At 43.2% G+C, this 19,110-nt stretch overlaps 2 protein-coding genes across 2 annotated transcripts; both read left to right on the top strand.

The window, feature by feature from the left end:
- The first annotated feature begins 1,078 nt into the window (after nt 1–1,078).
- On the top strand, nt 1,079–7,669 carry LOC149304508 (cytochrome P450 2G1-like). Its single transcript, XM_089478220.1, has 9 exons — nt 1,079–1,272; nt 2,595–2,757; nt 2,848–2,997; nt 3,824–3,984; nt 4,383–4,559; nt 4,771–4,912; nt 5,386–5,573; nt 6,259–6,400; nt 7,128–7,669. The coding sequence occupies exons 1-9, from the start codon at nt 1,093–1,095 to the stop codon at nt 7,307–7,309; spliced, it is 1,485 nt and encodes a 494-aa protein (XP_089334346.1). The 5' UTR covers nt 1,079–1,092; the 3' UTR covers nt 7,310–7,669.
- Nucleotides 7,670–9,165: 1,496 nt separating this feature from the next.
- On the top strand, nt 9,166–17,802 carry LOC149304507 (cytochrome P450 2G1-like). Its single transcript, XM_089478839.1, has 9 exons — nt 9,166–9,354; nt 10,645–10,807; nt 11,114–11,263; nt 11,679–11,839; nt 12,071–12,247; nt 13,047–13,188; nt 13,698–13,885; nt 14,954–15,095; nt 16,872–17,802. The coding sequence occupies exons 1-9, from the start codon at nt 9,175–9,177 to the stop codon at nt 17,051–17,053; spliced, it is 1,485 nt and encodes a 494-aa protein (XP_089334965.1). The 5' UTR covers nt 9,166–9,174; the 3' UTR covers nt 17,054–17,802.
- The last annotated feature ends 1,308 nt before the right edge of the window (nt 17,803–19,110 follow it).

Raw genomic sequence — 19,110 nt, 5'->3', positions numbered from 1 at the left:
AACTATCCATGGCTTGAAAATACTTTAAAAATATATAAAATCCAAAAAGCAAATCTTGATTTTGCCATTTTATATGAGGGACCCCATTGTACCATGCCACTGTATCTCACATGACTTGAGCATCTCTGGGTTTTTGCATCCATGGGAGGGGCCTGGAACCAAATCCCAAAGGATACCAAGACCCCACTGGGAAGCCATTGAAATCCATAAACATCTGGATAATTTCAACCAGAAAGAAAAAACCTTAAAGTGAACAAAGTTTGGCTACCAGTCCTGAGGAATAGCAAAATCAGGCCTCAGCAAATGCAAAGGAGAAACCATTCAGCATCAGTGTCTTTCCCAGCAGACAATGATCACCAATTAGCAGACATTAATCCTCTTTGCATATCCTCCCACCCTGAGGCCCTGACATCAACAACAGAACAATACATAGACTGGCATGGAAATCACTCCTCCTTACCCAGGATCACACTGTGTGTGTGTGTGTGTGTGTGTGTGTGTGTGTGTGTGTGTGTGTCCCCAATTCTCTTCCATGCCAGTATTCTCTGAAGATGCCAGCCACAGATGCTGGTGAAACGTCAGAAACAAACTCTTCTAGAACATGGCCACAGAGCCTGAAAAACTCACAAAAGCCCCACTGTATATTTATTAATGTAGTAATAAAATGTCTGTGACCTTCCTTGGAGGGAATCAATCACATTTTCCAACTCTTATTGAACAGTTTTAATGCAATTTATCTTTGTGCCTTCCTTAAATATAGAATTCTACTGCTCTTTGGGTCTCTCCTCTCCCCAATCCTTTCGGTTTTCAACCCTGAGCATCCAGAAAAGCTAATAATACCGTTATCTGCAAAAAGAGAAAAGTGTCAACCTCTATGTCCTTTGCACCAACTATTCCCAATGTTGATTAACCAGGGGTCAGATAAGTTTGTTCCAATTTCAAGGAATAAACTCTGATGCATGTTTGCCCCATAAAGTTATACAACACAGAAGGTGGGGCTGAATCCAGCTCTCATTAAATACATGGAGCACCAGCAAAATAAGACAAGGTCCAGACTCTGCTTACGGAGCAGAACAGGTGGCAACCTTCATCATGGAGTTAGCTGGTGCAGTCACCTTCTTCCTTGTCATCTACCTCTCTTGCCTTGCCATCATAACAGCAAAGAGGAAACTCTCACAGAAGGGAAGGCTTCCTCCGGGTCCCACTCCTCTTCCTCTGATTGGGAATTTCCTGCAGATCAAGTCATCAGAAACTGTAAAATCTCTTCTGAAGGTGAGTGATTGTCCCTTGAAAACACAGCATTTGCATGCCAGGGATGATGGCATATCTAAGGAAACTATCAGGATTGACCAAAGGCTCAGGCTATCTCCTTACACTTCTTGCATTCTCTTGAATAGACATCAGTGGAATCGTTCCTTCCCATTGCAGTTGCTCCCAAATAATCATGAATCTCTATCTTCCTTTGGGTTTTTTTTGGTGATATTCTCCCCAATCTCCTTCCCGAAAAAATAACTTCATCCATCCCCTCCTCATCCTTCTGTTTGCTAGCGGAGGGTCCGTCTTAAAGGATTCAACAATGTTCTTTATCTGGATAGATTTCAAATTAGCTTTGATTTTCCTTCCTTTTATATTTTGCATTCCCCCTCTCCCACCACTTTAAAGACCGTTTGGGGCTTTGGTATCCAACCCTTTGGAAATTATTCATGAATGTGGTTCAGTTTCCAAGCAATACCAATCCTTGCTTTCTGGTCACACAACATTTAGATCACACAACACGCCAGTTCTCAAAAACTGTGGATGACCACCAAAAAAAGCCCTTTGAAAGCTAAGTCTGATGATATTTGAAATTGCCCCCAAACATTGAAATCACCAACATTTTCTGAAATGGGAGGCAATCCATGAAAGGGTCTGCCAGCTTCAATGGGTTAGTCTTTCAGCAATGACAAGAACTTTTCTTGGTGTTATAGTTTGGGTTGTTTTTACACTAGATTTACCCAGCTCCCCAGTTAAAGAATATTTTTCGAGATCAGTTCTGCTCCATTAAGAAATAACTTTGTCCTAGGCAGAAATATCACAGATGCTTAGGTAATATTTCCCCTTTGTCCTCCCAGTTTTTCTTTCCCTTCCTGGTTTGATTCCTTCATTAAAATCTCCACACTCTGCCTTTTTGTTTGTGGGATGTGATCCCAAAGGCAGCTATGGTCTATTTTGCTGTGGTCTTGAAGGCTTTACTTGGGTTTCTTTCTCTCTCTCAATGGTGAAAAGTGGCTGGAGTTGGACTTTTATGCACAAAATAGACTGAGCCAAAATAATTAAATGCCCCTCCCAAGAAACCATTGAATGGTCAAATCTGCATCCCATGCTTTAAATGAAACAAGGATCCCTCATTAAGATTCAGTCTACTCTGTAATGTCCGATTTGGTCATAAAGTAGAGAGTCCTCCTTCCCTTTGTCCCTTTCTGCTGTTGGGCTCTAAGTCCTGGTCCCTCTGCACTTGAGCTGCAGGAAAAACTGTTTCCAAGAACATCATTACAGAAGGTCTGTCTATACCATAACAATATTGTGCCCACATAACAGGTTATTTTCCTATGCAGCTGAGTGAAAAATACGGCCCCGTGTTCACTGTCTATTTCGGAACACGTCCAGTTGTTGTCTTATGTGGACACCAAGCTGTGAAGGAGGCCCTGATAGACAAGGCAGATGAATTCAGTGGAAGAATAACCAACCCTACTCTGGAACGGACCTTCGATGGATATGGTGAGGCATCCCCAATGGCTTTGCAAGAATGGCTCCCACCTTTTTCTCTCCTTCCTTTATGCCCTTCCATTTCTTTCTTGTTTCCTACAGGGGTGGTCTTTGCCAACGGAGAGCGTTGGAAGCAACTGCGCCGATTCTCCCTCACCGTCTTGAGAGATTTTGGAATGGGGAAAAAGTCCATTCAAGAGCGGATCCAGGAGGAGGCCCAGTTCCTGCTGGAGGAGTTTCGGAAGACTAAGGGTGAGTTGAGATGTAATGAATATTAATACATTTTCTCATTCCCAGCAAGAAAAGGGTGTTTCTCCATTCCTCCAGTTTTTCATTTTCTGTGAATTTTGTGCCAAACACTATGGCTGAGATCTTCCACTTGGAGATGTAGCAAAGATTCATAGCTACAATGACAGGTACAATAGCAAGACTACAATACCTATGCTCCCCCCTCAACCTCCATGTTTTAAGCCATTTAGCACACACACCCTATAGGTGCCAGAGAATGAGCAATGGTGAGCAATGGCGCATACAGCCTTCTGCGTGAATGTGGGGCATGTTGCAACATCAGTTGTTACAGAACGTTTCTCTCACCGCTAGAGGGATTTTTCTTCTTCTCAGGTTTGGACCAGATTGACATGTTTTACCTCAACACCTACCTAAATGTTTCTGATGCAAAAACATGGAGACTTCTTGAGGAATCCATTGGCCTCTTCCTACAAAGAGGAATGGAGACATACTGGATTGCAAAAGAGAGGTCCCTGCTGAGATTCAAATGGACTTTAAATTCCCTGGACTTTGTCCAATTGCCACATGGCCATGTTCACTCAGTTCATACTGCAGTAGTTATAACAGTAATTATAGTAGTATAGTATTCATACTATTGTATGATATGTTCAGTATTAATATTCTGTACAGTTGTTACCTCTAGAATTTGATACTCCTTACTTTCAGGACAGTTGATACCAACCTTCCAGGTGTGCTGGACTAAAAATCCCACCCTCCCAAAACATCTGGAGGACACCAGGTTGCTAACAGTACCTGCAGTGAATTGATTCCCCATCCTTTCTCTCTTTAGAGAAGCCGTTTGATCCCACCTACTTTCTCAGCCGGGCGGTCTCCAACGTCATTTGCTCCATCGTTTTTGGGGACCGATTTGACTACGAGGACAAAGAATTCCAGTCCCTCATGGAGATGATGAACAACAGCTTCCGAGAAACAAGCACGGCCTGGGCACAGGTACCCCAAACCTTCCTCCTTCAGCTAACTGGGGGAAGAAAACAGTGAATCAGCTACCACCTACCATTGAAAAACTGAGGGACCTTTCCCAGGAACTGAGCGATGGGAGGGCTTTCTGTTTGAAGTGCAAGGGCAAGTAAATAGCTCTCCGCCTGCCATCTAAAATGTGATATTGACAAGTGTAAGCTGCACATTTGTGCACATAAGTCATTAACAGGATACCACCCAAAGAGATGTCACTGTGTTTGTGTGTCTCTGTGTCCACTTAGCCCACCTGAAACAAAATGGGACTACCAGCGTTAGAAATTCTCCTGGACCAAGCTAGGAAAGCTCTGCTGATGCCAGGGAGGAATGTGGCTGGTCACCACCAGCTAAGCATGTCTTGTTTTCTCATGCAGTTCTATGACATGTATGTCAACATCGTGAAGTATTTCCCAGGGCCGCACACCAAAATCTATGACATCCTGGAAGACATGAAAAGCTTCATTGCCAAGAAAATACAGAAGAATAAAGAGACCTTTGACCCCGACTTCCCACGAGACTTTATCGATTGCTTCCTCATCCAGATGGAAAAGGTGTGCTTTAGTTGCATATTCTTGTATAGGAGGGGATTAGATTAGATGGCCTTCATGATGACTTCCAACTCTATAATTCTATTATTCTAGTGACAAAGGAAGCATATAACTCATCTAGTCACAGATCACCCTCAGCAAAAAAAGCACTTTCCCATTCTTGTTGTCAATGGTCCTTTCTGGAGTGTTCTCACAATTTTTTCCCTGTTTTCAGGAAAAAGACAAGCTATCCAGTGAATTCAATGACACAAATTTATTGACCACTACCCTTAACCTGTTCTTTGCTGGAACAGAGACAGTCAGCTCTACCTTGAGATATGGATTCTTATTTCTGATGAAATATCCTGAGGTTCAAGGTATGTAGGGAAGGGATGGAAAAAAGTAAGTTCAGCATCCTCCTATAACTAGAAGCCACTCCCTGGAAATACAGAGAAAGGCCTCACATACATTTTCAGGATACCTCTTGAAACTGGTATTCAGAGGGTTTCTGTCTCTGAACCCTGGAGTTTCCATTTGGTTTTAGTGAATTTAGAAACTCGGGTCTCTTTAGAAATTAAAAATCTTAGGCCTGTTACAGACAGCCAAAATAAAGCTGCTTCGAGTCACAGTGGAGGTATGGTATTTCAATGATGCATGTGTCCTAAGAGTCCAGAAGCTACACCAAAGCCACGCTCCAGTCCTTAGGGATGGAGTGTGGCTTTGGTGCGACTTCTGGACTCTTAGGATGCATGCATCATTGAAACACCATACCTCCACTGTGACTCGAAGCAGCTTTATTTTGGCTGTCTGTAACAGGCCTTAGAATAAATTCAGTGAATTCATTTGACAGCAAAAATGCATGAAGAAATTGATCGAGTGATTGGAAGGAACCGTGCCCCAAACATTGAAGACCGGACCCAGATGCCATATACTGATGCTGCAATCCATGAAGTACAGAGATTCAGTGATCTGCTTCCCATGGATCTGACCCACATGGTTATTCGTGACACTGAATTCAGAGGCTACACGATTCCCAAGGTACAAACACTGGGCCTAGCGGATAAAATCTAGAAATGTGTTGTAATTGAAGTGTTAGAAAATTTGGATGGAATATTCCATTTTTGTAAAGCCAGCCATCATTTGCCAAGGCAGCATAGCTGTCTTCATACAGCCCAGAATTTGGCTATGGACATTGTTTATTGGTGGATGTTGTCGCTATTGGTATTAATGATTATTAGTGAGTAAGAAACCCTTGAGTTGGATAGATTTTGTCCCAGAATGGCTCTTAGTCATGAGATTCAAAAACAGGTTCTGAAGATGAACATTTCAGAGCTCAGTTTTACCTCCAGAACCACATAGTTATCTGGGACCCTGAATTCGCAAGCTATGTCATCCCAAAAGTACAAAGTAGGTCCAGGGGAAGGTACACTGCAGGAATGTAGTGTATTGAAACAATAAACAATATTTATGGGATGTTATGTTTTGTCAGTTTGCTAATCTGCTCCTGGGGAAAATAGCTTTAACTTGTCACATCAGCAGAAGTCAATGAAGTGCAGAGTCAAGTACAGATAGCCTCAACTGATCCAACATCTTTGCATTGAACGTTTAAAGGGAACTCATGGGCCTCCAATGGATGGTAGACCACAGTCAGCTCTAAAAACTGCTGTTGCCATTCTTGGAACTTAGAATTTCTCATCTCAGCCCTCTTCCTTTTCTTTTCCAGGGGACTGAAATCTACCCTATGCTTACCAGTGTCCTTCATGACCCCACAATGTTTAAAAGGCCCTTTGCTTTCAGCCCAGAGAACTTTCTGGATGAAAATGGACGCTTCAAGAAGAACGAAGCCTTTGTCCCATTCTCCTCAGGTATAGCTCTTCCATACACTTTTGCAAGTGAAGAGGAGGACTGAACTCTATTTGGTTTTGTTCCACATGCCTGGATTCTGATCTTATGAATGTGGGTGTCCTTTATCTCTCATAGCAAACTTTGAGTCTGATGTAGCCACTATCTTACATCATTGAATGAAGAGATTTTCTGATATAAAATTCTTTACACTCTGGCATTTAGTTTGTATTTTTGTGTTATTTCTATGTAGAGTAATCTCTGTTCCTCGCTTTAGCATTCTTGGACCTTCTCAGCTCCCATTGAAACATATCACCAGCATTTTGCTGGATGTACAGATGTAATTCTTTCCTAATTTCATTTTTGAAGGTATGAACAAACATTTTTAGGAATGCTTCTTCTTAGTGTGATAAAGTCTTTGAAAACTGCAGTTCTGGTAGAATATTAGGCCTGATTATCACATTTACTTTTGTATTGCAAACAGCATTTTCTGTTGCAGTTTTCTGCAGAGAAATTGCTGCGGATGGAGGCTTATTCTGCAAAAGTGTGTGTGAATGTTTGAACAGAAAGCAGCCCTTTCTGCCCTGAATCTCCAAACTTTTTGTAGTCAGACAGGCAGTATAGAACCACCAGAAAAGTAATTCAGACTAGCCCCAGAACTTGCCCTCGACTTATACATGAGGTTGACCTATAGTCAAGAATATACGGTATATCCTTCCCTGTGTGATGATTCTCTTGTTTTGCTTCCAGGGAAACGGATCTGTGCGGGTGAAGCTTTGGCCCGGATGGAGCTATTCCTCTTCTTCACCACCATCTTGCAGAGTTTTGAGCTGAAGCCCCTTATTCCCCCAGAAGACATTGACACAACGCCTCAGGAGATCGGCTTTGCCACCATCCCACCTTTCTACCAGCTCTCCATCGTCCCTCGCTGACCCAAAGGACACATTGCCCATGGCCATTGCTCTCTTACAAACACTGGATTCCTCAATTCCATCAGCGGAGACCTTTCATTCTGTTTTCTGGCTCAACTTGCAGTTTCTTTGCTTTAAAAGTTGGCATCCACAGATTAGGGCTTGTTCAAATGGGGAGCTCTTGACAATCCTAGATGGAGAGGGAGGAAGCTCATGGTTCATTACAGAGTATTATATCTGCTTTTGACTATTACAGACTATTATATCTGCTTTTATATCAGCCAAAGGAATGTGATGCCATCTTCTTTGTTTTTGTATCTGTACCTAATGAGTGTGTAAGCCTTGAGACTGCTGTGAAAGATAAAATATAACAACACGGCATCAAGCGTTTGATTTTTGGCTTCAGGTTTAATATAGGATTTTGGCATCCAGTTTATCACAGGATGTGATGCCATCTTCTCTGTTTTGGTATCTATATCTAAGGAGTGTGTAAGCCTTGGAATTGCCTTGAAAAATACAATATAATAACAACACATCAAGTATTTGATTTTGGCTTCAGGTTTATCATACGATAATACACAACTTTGTCTTAAGGACGACTCTTAATGTCTCAAACACAGCCAGACCTGCAGGCCAGTAACATCAGAGGCCCATGGCCCAATGACCAATACGATGATGTAGCAATAGGTATCCACAATGTATTCAACCAGAAGGTCACACAAAGATTTTGAGTGCCTCCAAATGTTCTTTCAGGTAAAATGGGACTCCTTGGGAAGCACACAGCATTTATCAAGAGCAGCCCGAGATTAGACTTCCAGAATGACAACAGCAGTTACTAGCTGAGTATGGTCTACCATTCATTCTTCCCCTCCATTCACCAGGATCGTTCCCAAAGGCAACCTACTCTTGGAGCAATACAGGAAGAAATGTCATTTCTACAGTACTTACAAACTGTAAATTACAATTGTTGTCCCTATATTATACACACACATAGTACTATGACACAAGTGTGTAGGGAAGCATACCAAAGCTTGGAAGTTACCTGTTACAGAAACAATTGTTACCTTTAAGAACTCATAGCCAAAATCCTGCATCAGAGGCTGTGATGTATCATGTTATGATGGCAGTGTTATGTCACTGTCAAGATACACAACCATTGTAATGAACTTTGACAGTGGAGATTGGGGCACCACGTCAGATGACTGAATGTGTCATGTGTACTGATATATAACATTTCCCAACGTTGGGAGGGTTATACAGTGACCATGCTGTTGGCTCCATTTACACAATGGAGCAACCTTCATTTTGTCATTTTATATAAGAGGCGCCATTGCACTATGCCACTGTATTTAATGGGACTTGAGGATCCATGGATTTTAGCATCCATGTGGGGTCCTGGAACCAAATCCCAGCAGATACCAAGACCCCACTGTATATTTGTTCATATAGTAAAATGTCTGTGTCCTTCCTTGGAGGGAATCAATCACATTTTCCAACTCTTATGCAACAATTTTAATGCAATTTCCCTTTATACCTTTCTTAACTATATAATCCTACCGCTCTTTGGGTCTCCCCCCTCCCCAATCCTTTCAGTTTTCAACCCAGGAAAAACCCAGAGATTCCAAGAAAGCTTATGAAACATTTATCTGCAAAAACAGTGCCAATTCCTATGTCCTCTGCATCAGATATTCACAATACCGATTAACCAGGAGTTGGACAAGTTGACTCCGATTTCAAGGATTAAATGCTAGTCACGTTTGGCCCCTGCAGTTATACAACAAAGCAGGTGGGGCTGAATCCAGCCCAAATTAAATACATGGAGCACCAGCAAGATAAGACAGGGTCCGAACTCTGCTTACGGAGCAGAACAGGTGGCAACCTTCATCATGGAGTTAGCTGGTGCCGTCACTTTCTTCCTTGTCATCTATGTCTTTTGCCTTGCCATCATAACTGCAAAGAGGAAACTCTCACAGAAGGGAAGGCTTCCTCCTGGTCCCATTCCTCTTCCTCTGATTGGAAATTTCCTGCAGATCAAGTCATCGGAAACCTTAAAATCTCTTGTGAAGGTGAGTGAGTCTACCCTGAAAAACAGCATGGGCATTGTGGATATAATGGCCAACCCTAGGAGATTATCAAGATTTGCTGAATCTACCTCCTTATTCTTCTCTCACCTCCATTCCTTCTCTTGAGCAGATCTCAGTGGAATCTTCCTTTCCCCATGCAATCCTTCCCAAGTAATCTTGGATCTATATCTTGCCGTGATCATCTAGATATTTCCCTAGGGCTCCATCCATCCAAAACATCTTCATCTATCTATCCTATCCTTCTGTCTGCCTGTTGATATCTACACTAAAGGATAAGCGGCAGAAGCAATGATACTCCTTAGCTAGATCAGTTTGGGTTTGAAATTGTGTATAAAGGTTCTCACTTCTTTGAACTCTTCTGGAAGGCATTCTTTGAATCTTGGGACCTTTTTATGTGTATTGTATGTGCCTTCAAGTCAACTCCAAGTTAGGGCAAACCTGTCTTAGCCTTTTTCTTGGCACGGTTCCTTGAGAGGTTTGCCATTGCCTTCCTTGAATGCTCAGAGAGTGCGACTTGGCCAAGTTCATCCAATGGGTTTCTTTGGCTAACAGAAGAGTCCTTGTCCAGCATTCAAACTCCTATACCATGCTAACCCTCAAAAGCTTGCTTACTTCTATGCAAATCTATATCATTCAGATTCTGTTGCTTTCATCTTAGGTTTTGCTGAGTGTTCTTCAGATTAACTTTGTAAAGAATTTGCTGGTTTGGAAATTAAACACAAATCAAGATTCTGGGTCTTTTCAGAGGAGGCTCACTGAGGAGATTATCATACACAGCTTTTAAACTGCATTTAAAGTTGGAAAAGCACCTTTGGTGATACTTATCACATGAAGTCACTTCCAATCCATAGCTGCTGTGTCTCCGAAGAATGGTTAGGGCATCCCTTTTCAGTGACAGGGGGAACTTGTCAATAATCTCCCAATTGTGCTGCAGTACTATTAATACTCAGGTACAAAATGTCATGCCGTGGCACTTCAAGTATTAGCAGTCACATGGTGTCAGTGTCTCCTCTCCCTCGTCCCCTACCCCTTGCTATTCCCAAGCAGGTATACTGTATTTCTTTTATTTTTATTGCGAACCAGTATGTTTCCATTTTCCTTGACTAATGGGATTGTGACGAGAATGGGGCTCGTGTAGTAATATCCTGGTTTTTGTTCTGGGACTCAGGAAGAAAGAATGGTCATCTTCCACTTCTTCCAGCAGACACCATAATATTCAAGAAAGCATAAAGCAAAAGGAAGGCAAAAGATTTTGCTTCTTTTCCTATGCAGCTGAGTGAAAAATATGGCCCTGTGTTCACCGTCTATTTTGGAATGCGACCGGCCGTGATCTTGTGTGGACATGATGCTGTCAAGGAGGCCCTGATAGACAAGGCTGAAGAATTCAGTGGAAGGAAAACTAATCCTACCTTGGAAAGGACTTTCCACGGATATGGTGAGGCACTGAAAGAGTCTGTCCATGTCTTGAGATGTTGCAGGGAGATTGTTCTCTCTGTCTCATCACCTTCACAGGGACATCGGGTGGGAACATGGGAGAAGGCCTTCTTTTATAAGTCGCCTTATGTCCTAGACGAGGGGGGAAATGGAAGAATGATGGTGACGGTGGTGGTGATGATGATGATGATGATGATGATGATGATGATGATGATGACGATGACGACAATATAAACCAAGCTTGGTCTTGAAATAGTGGTCCATATCTTTCCTGGTTGCCATTCCATTTCTTTCCTGTTCCTTTCAGGGGAAGCATTTTCCAATGGGGACCGCTGGAAGCAACTGCGTCGGTTCTCCCTCACCATCCTGAGGAATTTTGGAATGGGAAAAAGAACCATAGAAGAGCGAATCAAAGAGGAAGCCCAGTTCCTGCTGGAAGAATTTAGGAAGACTAAGGGTGAGTAGGTGAAGGATCTAGGAGGGGGGCTAAGGTGGGCTTGATCTGCCCCTGTCCAGTGAAAGAAGAACCCCAAGCTCTTTAAAGCCAAGGCAGCTCAAGGGTGGAGACTTTGTGACCTTATTCTGTATTTCTTCATGTCTTGTGAGACGTCTTCTAGGCCAGCTTTTCCCATCTTGATGCTAGCTCTACAGATGTGCTGGAATGCATGCCGCACAATACCCAGACATCTAGAGGCATCAGGTTGAATGGGGATCTTCTGGACAGCACAACCCCAAGCTCTAAAACCAAGATGAGCCTTAAAAGCATCAATTTGCAGACTCCGAGGAGCCACCAGCTTGAATTAGATTTTTCTAGCAATGTACCTTCAGTGAAATGACTCCTCGTCTTCCCCCCCCCCATCCTTGTACTTTAGAGAAGCCGTTTGATCCCACCTACTTCCTCAGCCGCGCTGTCTCCAATGTTATTTGTTCCATCGTTTTTGGGGACCGTTTTGACTATGCAGACAAGGATTTCCAGGCCCTCATGGAGATGATGAACAACAGCTTCCGGGAAATGAGCACCGCCTGGGCCCAGGTACCCCAAATTCTCCTCCTTCTGCTGGCTGGGAAAAGGAGGTGGATCAGCTGCCACCTACCAAAGGTTTCCACCCTAGAAATTTTGATCTAGACTTGACACTACCATACTAGACCTATATGTTCTTCCTATGTGTTTGGGTGACTGTTTAATGCATCGGTAGTAACTAGTTCCTTGCCAAGGAGGGATACTGCAAGTCACCCATTTGGCAGGTCTTCTCTCTCCATGCAGTTCTATGACATCTATGACAGCTACCTGAAGTACTTCCCAGGACCTCACACCAAGATTGATGACATCCTAGAAGACATGAGGCTCTTCATTGCCAAGAGAGTGAAGAAGAACCAAGAGACTCTTGACTCCAATGTCCCACGGGACTTTATAGACTGTTTTCTCATCCAGATGGAAAAGGTATCATAACCCCTTCCGGGGGGGGGGGGGGGACCAAAAGAACTTGATTTCCGAGGGGACATCTGGAAGGGAGACGGTACATCTGTATAGTAACCAATGTATTAAAAAGCCACAAAAAATAACCCAGATTATATAAGTGTCAGGTTTCTCTCTCTGCTCTTCCCATTACTCATGTCCACCTTCTTCTCGCCCTCTCCATCATCCCTCTTTCCATTCCTTGCTACTGATAATCTCTTATTACTTTCTTGGCACTTGTGCCTACCTCCATCTCACATCTGCCTTCTCCTTCGCTGTTAGTGTTTCATCCCCATATTAGTTCCTTATGCTCAACTATCTGTTTTTTTAAATTCTCACTGTAGATCCTGTCCTCCTCCTCCTTCCTATCCACAGCAGACTTCTTCCCAGTCCTTGCCAATGATCCTACCATTCACCTTCTCCACTCCAACCTCCCCTGCTATCCTTCCACTTTTATCTTCCCTGCTTGGCTACTGTAATAAATTTGAAATGTGATGTAAAATTGAGACTCGTCTGTATATAGGAAAATTCATTCAGCTCCAATGTTTTGCAAAACACAGACCGTTACCACTTCAACAAATCACATTGTCCCAGAGAAAAAAGAATATTCTCCCTAGTTTGCAGTCCAACTGCAAATTGATGATCAACTAGGTTATTGCAACAGCTGAGCATATAACCTATCTAGTATAATTTCACCCAGAGAACGCAATACGCTTTCCCGTGCTGACTGCCAACAGTCCTTCCTGAAATGTTCTCAACATGTTTTGTTCTTTTCTACTTCTAGGAAAAAGACAATCCCTCGAGTGAATTTAACATCAAAAACTTGGAGCTCACCACCCTTAACCTGTTCTTTGCTGGGACAGAGACAGTCAGCTCCACCCTGAGATTTGGCTTTCTGTTTCTCATGAAATATCCTGAAGTGCAAGGTATTATTATTATTATTATCATCTATATCTCACCATTAATCTCCTGGAGATCACTGGAAATCAGTCCAGTGTCCTTCTCCCGTTGTAGCAGACCTTTGGGAAACCAGAGTCTGAATATGCACACAATGGCCCTAACATGTGCTTTGTCTTCCTGCATTTGGTGGTATTCAGAGGCGCACTCCCGTCCAATCAGAGAGGTTTAATTTCAGCTGTTTCTGCACTGGAGAATTAATGCAGTTTGACACAGCTGTAACTGCTATGGCTCAGTGCTATCAAATTCTGGGATTTGTAGTTTTGTGAGATATTTTGCCTTCTCTGTCTGAGAGCTCAGGCTTCACATTAAACTACAAACCCCAGGTTCCATAGGATGGAGTCATGATAGTTACAGCAGTGTCCAATTGCATTCCTTCTGCAGTGTGGCAGCAGCCTTAGATACACTGGCATCTGAAATGTAGTTCCCTTTGGAACTTACAAATCTGATGAAACAATTCTATGAATACCTTTGGCAGCCAAAATGCATGAGGAAATTGACAGAGTGATTGGACGGAACCGTGCCCCAAACATTGAAGACCGGAGCCAGATGCCGTATATGGACGCCGTCATCCACGAAGTGCAGAGAATCAGCGACCTTATCCCCATGAATCTGGGCCACATGGTTACCCGTGACACTGAATTCAGAGGCTACGTTCTCCCTAAGGTACTTCCGAAGGGGTGGAGCAGGAAAAACCGGTCGGCCCAGGAGTATGTTGCCTTCTTCAATGCACATTTATGACCTCCATCAATTGACAAACTTCAGCTTTCTTCAGAAAATGACTTTTGGGGGAGGAACATAGGACCCGAACAGACAGGCCAAAATAAAGCTGCTTCGGATCACTTTGGAGGTATGCTGTTTAAATGATGCATACGTCCTAAGAGGCTGTAAGCCATGCCAAAGCCACACTCCAGTCCTAAGAACTATAATAATATAATAATAAATTTTTATTTATATACCGCCCTGTGGCGAACCAATCCGGGCGGTTTACAGCATTAAAATAACATACAGCATAAAAACAGTTTATTTCCCTCCCCCCTTAAAAAGTAATTAAACAACATATCTAATTTAAAACCACAATAACTAGTTAAAAAACTAGAGCACAGCTTTGGCGCAGCTTCCAGCCTCTTAAGATGCATGTGTCTTTTAAACAGCATACCTCCAAAGTGACCCAAAGCAGCTTTATTTTGGCCTGTTTGGGCCCATATTTAACAGATTGTAGGTGTTACCAACCAAACGTTAACCATTTCTTGGGCAGAGTTCGCCTCAAGGGTGATACCACAATATATATGATATAGTGTCATTAACCTCAATGTGGACAATAGCAGATAATGTCCTAGTACATTATTTTTACTTGTTGTGGCACCATAATCAAAACCAGGGCTAGATAACCAACCCATAAACTCTAGACCAGCTTACTGCTAAGAAGGAAATCAATAGATTACACTAATGGTGAATCGTAAAAATTAAAGTCCACAGGCCACTTAGCCTGTTTGGTCCTCCAGCCCTGCTCAGCATCACCTCTGAATTCAGAAGAAACCAATAACATCCTGCAACAAGTAGTGATAATGTCAAGCATTCTGATATCTTTTCATGGGCTACCTAAATGGAGACCACGGATCACCAACAGTTGTTGGACAACACGCTGAGACATTCTGCTCTGCATACTGCCAGTGCTTTTGCTGAACCTTTGCACTTCTGACTTCAACACTTTTCCTTTCTTTTCTGTCCCAGGGAACAGAGGTCTACCCGCTGCTTAGCACTGTTCTGCATGACCCCACAAAGTTTAAAAACCCCAATGTTTTCAACCCAGAGAACTTCCTAGATGAGAATGGACACTTCAAGAAGAACGATGCCTTTGTGCCATTCTCCTCAGGTACAGCTTTCCTAAGCAAAGGGTGGAGGGTATCCTACTGAAGAGCCCTGGGGACACAGTGGTTAAATGCCAGTACTGCAGCCACAAGGTTGTGAGTTCGATCCCAGGGGCTCCAAGGTTGGCTCAGCCTTCCATCCTTTCGTAGGTCGGTAAAATGAGTACCCAGCTTGCTGGGGGCAAATGGCTTACAGATTGTAAACCACTTAGAGAGTGCTGAGTTCTATTGCTATTGCTACTTCAGGTCCTGAACAGTCAGCCACTGTTATGACTCACTGACTGATCTCTCCCCTTGTTTAATCCCTAGCAGAATCTCAGGAGGTTCCCCCCCCCCTGACATATGGTTGTGAGGAACAGGTAATGCAAGTTGAGAAAGCACATCAGAGTCCATGGGGGACTACCCATGACCTTCCTTCACATTGAGAGCTGCTTCCTATTCATAGCTCTTGAACTGAGAATGCACCACAAAAGAAAACCACCATCCCTGCACATGATCACACAGCTAATAATCCTGAAAAGCCTGTATATTCGGCAGCCACCTCCCACTGCTCCTGGATGTATTGCTACCATTACTGTGGCTACCATATTGTTACCATCACTAGTCATTGATACCATTCATAGACCTCCTCTATCAGTTGATCTGCTCAGTTTTGAGACCTCTCTTAGGTCTTAGCTGACGGTCATCACGGTAGTAACTGACAACAATGGGTGCTTCTACACTGTAGAAATAATGCAGTCTGACACCACTTTAACTGCCATGGCTGCATCCTATGGAATCCTGGGATTTGTAGTTTTACAAGGTCTTTGGCCTTCTCTGCCAAAGAGTGCTGGTGCCTCACAAAACTACACATTCCAGGATTCTGTAGAATGGAGGAATGGGAGTTAAAGTGGGATCAAACTGTGTTCTTTCTACCTTGTAGAAGCATCCAAAATTAATAACACACAAACAAACTGGCAGGGAGGAAATCCCCAAATCTCTGTTTCATTAGATGAATCCAGGTTCCAGTATTATGAAAGAGGGGGGAATGTCTCCCTAATCCATTTTTTGGAGAGGTTTCATTCATGACCCTGCATAACTGTTTTCTTGAATATGTGAACCACTCCCAACATTTTCAAGTACAAAGCAGACTGCTCAGCTGCTCTAGCCTTTCCCTGAAGTTGACAGCCCTGGCACTGTATCCAAACCTATTTTCAGATGGAGAGGTCCTAGTTCTAGCAGTCATAGGACAGTAGCCAAGATCCTACCTTTTGTGGGTGGAATGCAACACTCCAGCCATGCAGTTCCAAAGCCCTGATGCACCTGGAAGACAGCTTTGGAGTCTGCTGTCATGGACATTTACTGACCAGGGGAAGAAGGAGAGTTCCCAGGCAACACACAGGCGAAATGTCAGGAATAAACTCTTCCAGAACGTGGCCACATAGCCCGAAAAAACCATAAAAAAATATAGGTGCCGGCTGTGAAAGCCTTCCACTTCACAAAATAGTGAGTACCTCCTTCTGAAAAGTGCAAAAAAAGGATATTTAGGTGTGTATCCTCAGGTTATGCAATTGTAAGTCACCAACAGGATTCCAACCATATTGTATACCTATCCTGATGAACAAGAAGTGGTGCAGAGGAGGATTAAAAATGGGAGACATATCTGCATCCCCCTAAAATTACATGAACGAGGCCAGAGCAATTGTACAATATCCCATTTATTTGCTTCCGAGGAGATGTCCAGATAGAAAACTCTTAGTGCCCTCTCTTTCCCACTGTTGATTCTCTTGTTTTCTTTGCAGGGAAGCGGATCTGTCTGGGTGAAACCTTGGCCCGGATGGAGCTTTTCCTCTTCTTCACTACCATCCTGCAGAGCTTCCGGCTGAAACCCCTCATACCCTCGGAGAACATTGACACAACTCCGCAGGAGAGTGGCTTTGCCAACATCCCACCCTTCTACCAACTCTCCATCATCCCACGCTGAGTCAAGAGAGAGAGAGAGAGAAAGACCAAACCCAGAAGGCTCTTTTCTCTCTGGTCATGTGGCTCTTGCATAGACTTGATTCCCAGGCTGCATAGCATGTAAGCCAGTGGTTCTCAACCTTCCTTTTGCCGCAACCCTTTAATATAGTTCCTCATGTTGTGGTGACCCAAACCAATGCAATTATTTTTGTTGCTACTTCATAACCAATTAAACATGTGTTTTCGAATGGTCTTAGGTGACCCCCATGAAAGGGTCATTCGACCCCCAAAGGGGTCCCGACCCACAGGTTGGGAACCACTGATGTAAGCTGTCCTTTCATTTTCTCTACTGGGTCTAGCAAAGATTTTTTCCCTTCTTGATATGGCTTCTGCCATTTCAAGTGAGATTAGGCTTGTTGGGCTAGGATGCATTTGGATGCCCAGATAGGAAGCAGGGAGAGTTGTCAACTTTTTTTTTGTTATCCTATTTCTAATCCATTGCCGTATTTCCTATGCCCTCTTTCACCCGGAGACTTTAATGCCACTTGGATTTTAGATATGTATTTCCAACTATATCATAGGTAGAGATCATGCAGGGGTCCAAATTTTGTTTGGCGCCATCTCCCTGAAGCTCCAGCCAGCAGGGCCTGTGCAGTGCAACAACAATGAATGGGCTTGCTCTATCTGTCTATCTATAATATATCTATCTCTGCATCATTTATATAAAGATGTGACTGAGGTTGCCTTGGATTTATAAACTTTTAAAAATAACATATTAATATATGTGTTTGGACTTCTGTTTTGGACATAAGCCAGGAGATTCTGGACAGTGGGATTGAAGTGGGTGAAAATAGTGTGTTCCTTCTACTGTGTGATCCAGCTCTTTCCAGAGATGTTGATCTTATGGAGGCAACCAAAAGCAACTTCTGTTCCCAGGTCTCAGCCATAGCGGTTTTCCAGAAACCACCCCATAAAGTCCTTGGCCATCCCCCAGTCTTCCCTATTTGCTTGCACATCCCCACCACCAGTCCCTGGTTTCAAGTGGCTTAAGGAAGACTATTTGGGGAGAACATTTGGTCCATGCTGTGGAATGTGTTTTTACATAATCTGCTTAAGTCACACTCTTTTCAATGGCACAATGGGGAGCTGGTTTGGATCAGCTCCACAAGACGTTTCGAGTTACTTGCTATTCTCAGGGTGGATTCGCTAGCCCTAATCCTGTCTTTTCATGGGCTTTTGTTCTTCATGCCTCCTTTGCTTGTTTGCTTGTTCACTCATTTGCTTGCTTCTACTAGGAGTGGAGTCCTTGGCTAATTTCTCAGGCGGATTTTGGCAGCATCAAGCACACTACAAACACTTGGACTCTATTGGGCAACTGACCATGAGATTCCACCAGCCACATTGTTTTGCACAGCAACCAGAAATATAGACCAAAATCCTGTTAGTGAAATATGTATATGTTACTTGAGGTTCTGTGCACATATGTCTTGGTTCAGAAGGGATGCAAGGGGCTGTTCATTAGGTCCTTGTGCTCCATCCAGAAATCCACTGCCCTGACAAGGCTTGCCAGAACAGGATCAGGATCATCCCAGCTCCCCAAGTTTATGAGGCAAAACCTGAGACTTAGGATAATGCCGTTAAGCATGGTGCATTAAATACCAAACACAGTTGTTCACAGCAACACACACACAGTGTATATTCCTGTTTGGAAATTACAATGTGGACTGTATCAAGATCAGGGTGAAATGAGGAGATTATTCCTTCTCACCTACTTAGGAGACAGAAGAAGGAACATTTAATCTAGCCAGAGGTTGGATGCAGAACTGGATGCAGAAGTTGGACAGGAAAGAAGGAAACAGCTATGTAAATACACTCCTGAAGTCTCACTTGAAGCCAAAATAACTAAACTGTTGTATTTTGGCTATGTCACGAGAAAACATGGCTCAGTTAAAAAGCATGATACTGCTCAGTAAAGTAGATGGCAGTCAGGGAAAACGAAGACCACATTTCACATATTTAGACTCAGTCAGGATAGTCACAGCCCTGAGTTTGCAAGACCTAAGGAGGGCTGTTAGCAAC

The sequence above is a fragment of the Sceloporus occidentalis genome, unplaced genomic scaffold (genome assembly GCF_023333645.1).
Source record: "Sceloporus occidentalis isolate IW3139 unplaced genomic scaffold, rSceOcc1.0.p SCAF_13, whole genome shotgun sequence".
Taxonomy (NCBI): domain Eukaryota; kingdom Metazoa; phylum Chordata; class Lepidosauria; order Squamata; family Phrynosomatidae; genus Sceloporus; species Sceloporus occidentalis.
The sequence above is the reverse complement of the archived record's forward strand: the minus strand, read 5'-3'. Positions and strand labels throughout refer to the sequence as shown.

What these genes read in the sequence shown, in the direction of transcription:
- LOC149304508 (XM_089478220.1), top strand. Translation starts at nt 1,093, where the DNA reads ATGGAGTTAGCTGGTGCAGTCACCTTCTTCCTTGTCATCTACCTCTCT. An exon ending in CAAGCACGGCCTGGGCACAG is followed by an intron (nt 3,985 to 4,382) that starts GTACCCCAAACC and finishes TTTCTCATGCAG; the next exon opens with TTCTATGACATGTATGTCAA. An exon ending in TCCTCATCCAGATGGAAAAG is followed by an intron (nt 4,560 to 4,770) that starts GTGTGCTTTAGT and finishes CCCTGTTTTCAG; the next exon opens with GAAAAAGACAAGCTATCCAG.
- LOC149304507 (XM_089478839.1), top strand. Translation starts at nt 9,175, where the DNA reads ATGGAGTTAGCTGGTGCCGTCACTTTCTTCCTTGTCATCTATGTCTTT. An exon ending in TTCTCATCCAGATGGAAAAG is followed by an intron (nt 12,248 to 13,046) that starts GTATCATAACCC and finishes TTCTACTTCTAG; the next exon opens with GAAAAAGACAATCCCTCGAG. An exon ending in CTTTGTGCCATTCTCCTCAG is followed by an intron (nt 15,096 to 16,871) that starts GTACAGCTTTCC and finishes TTTTCTTTGCAG; the next exon opens with GGAAGCGGATCTGTCTGGGT.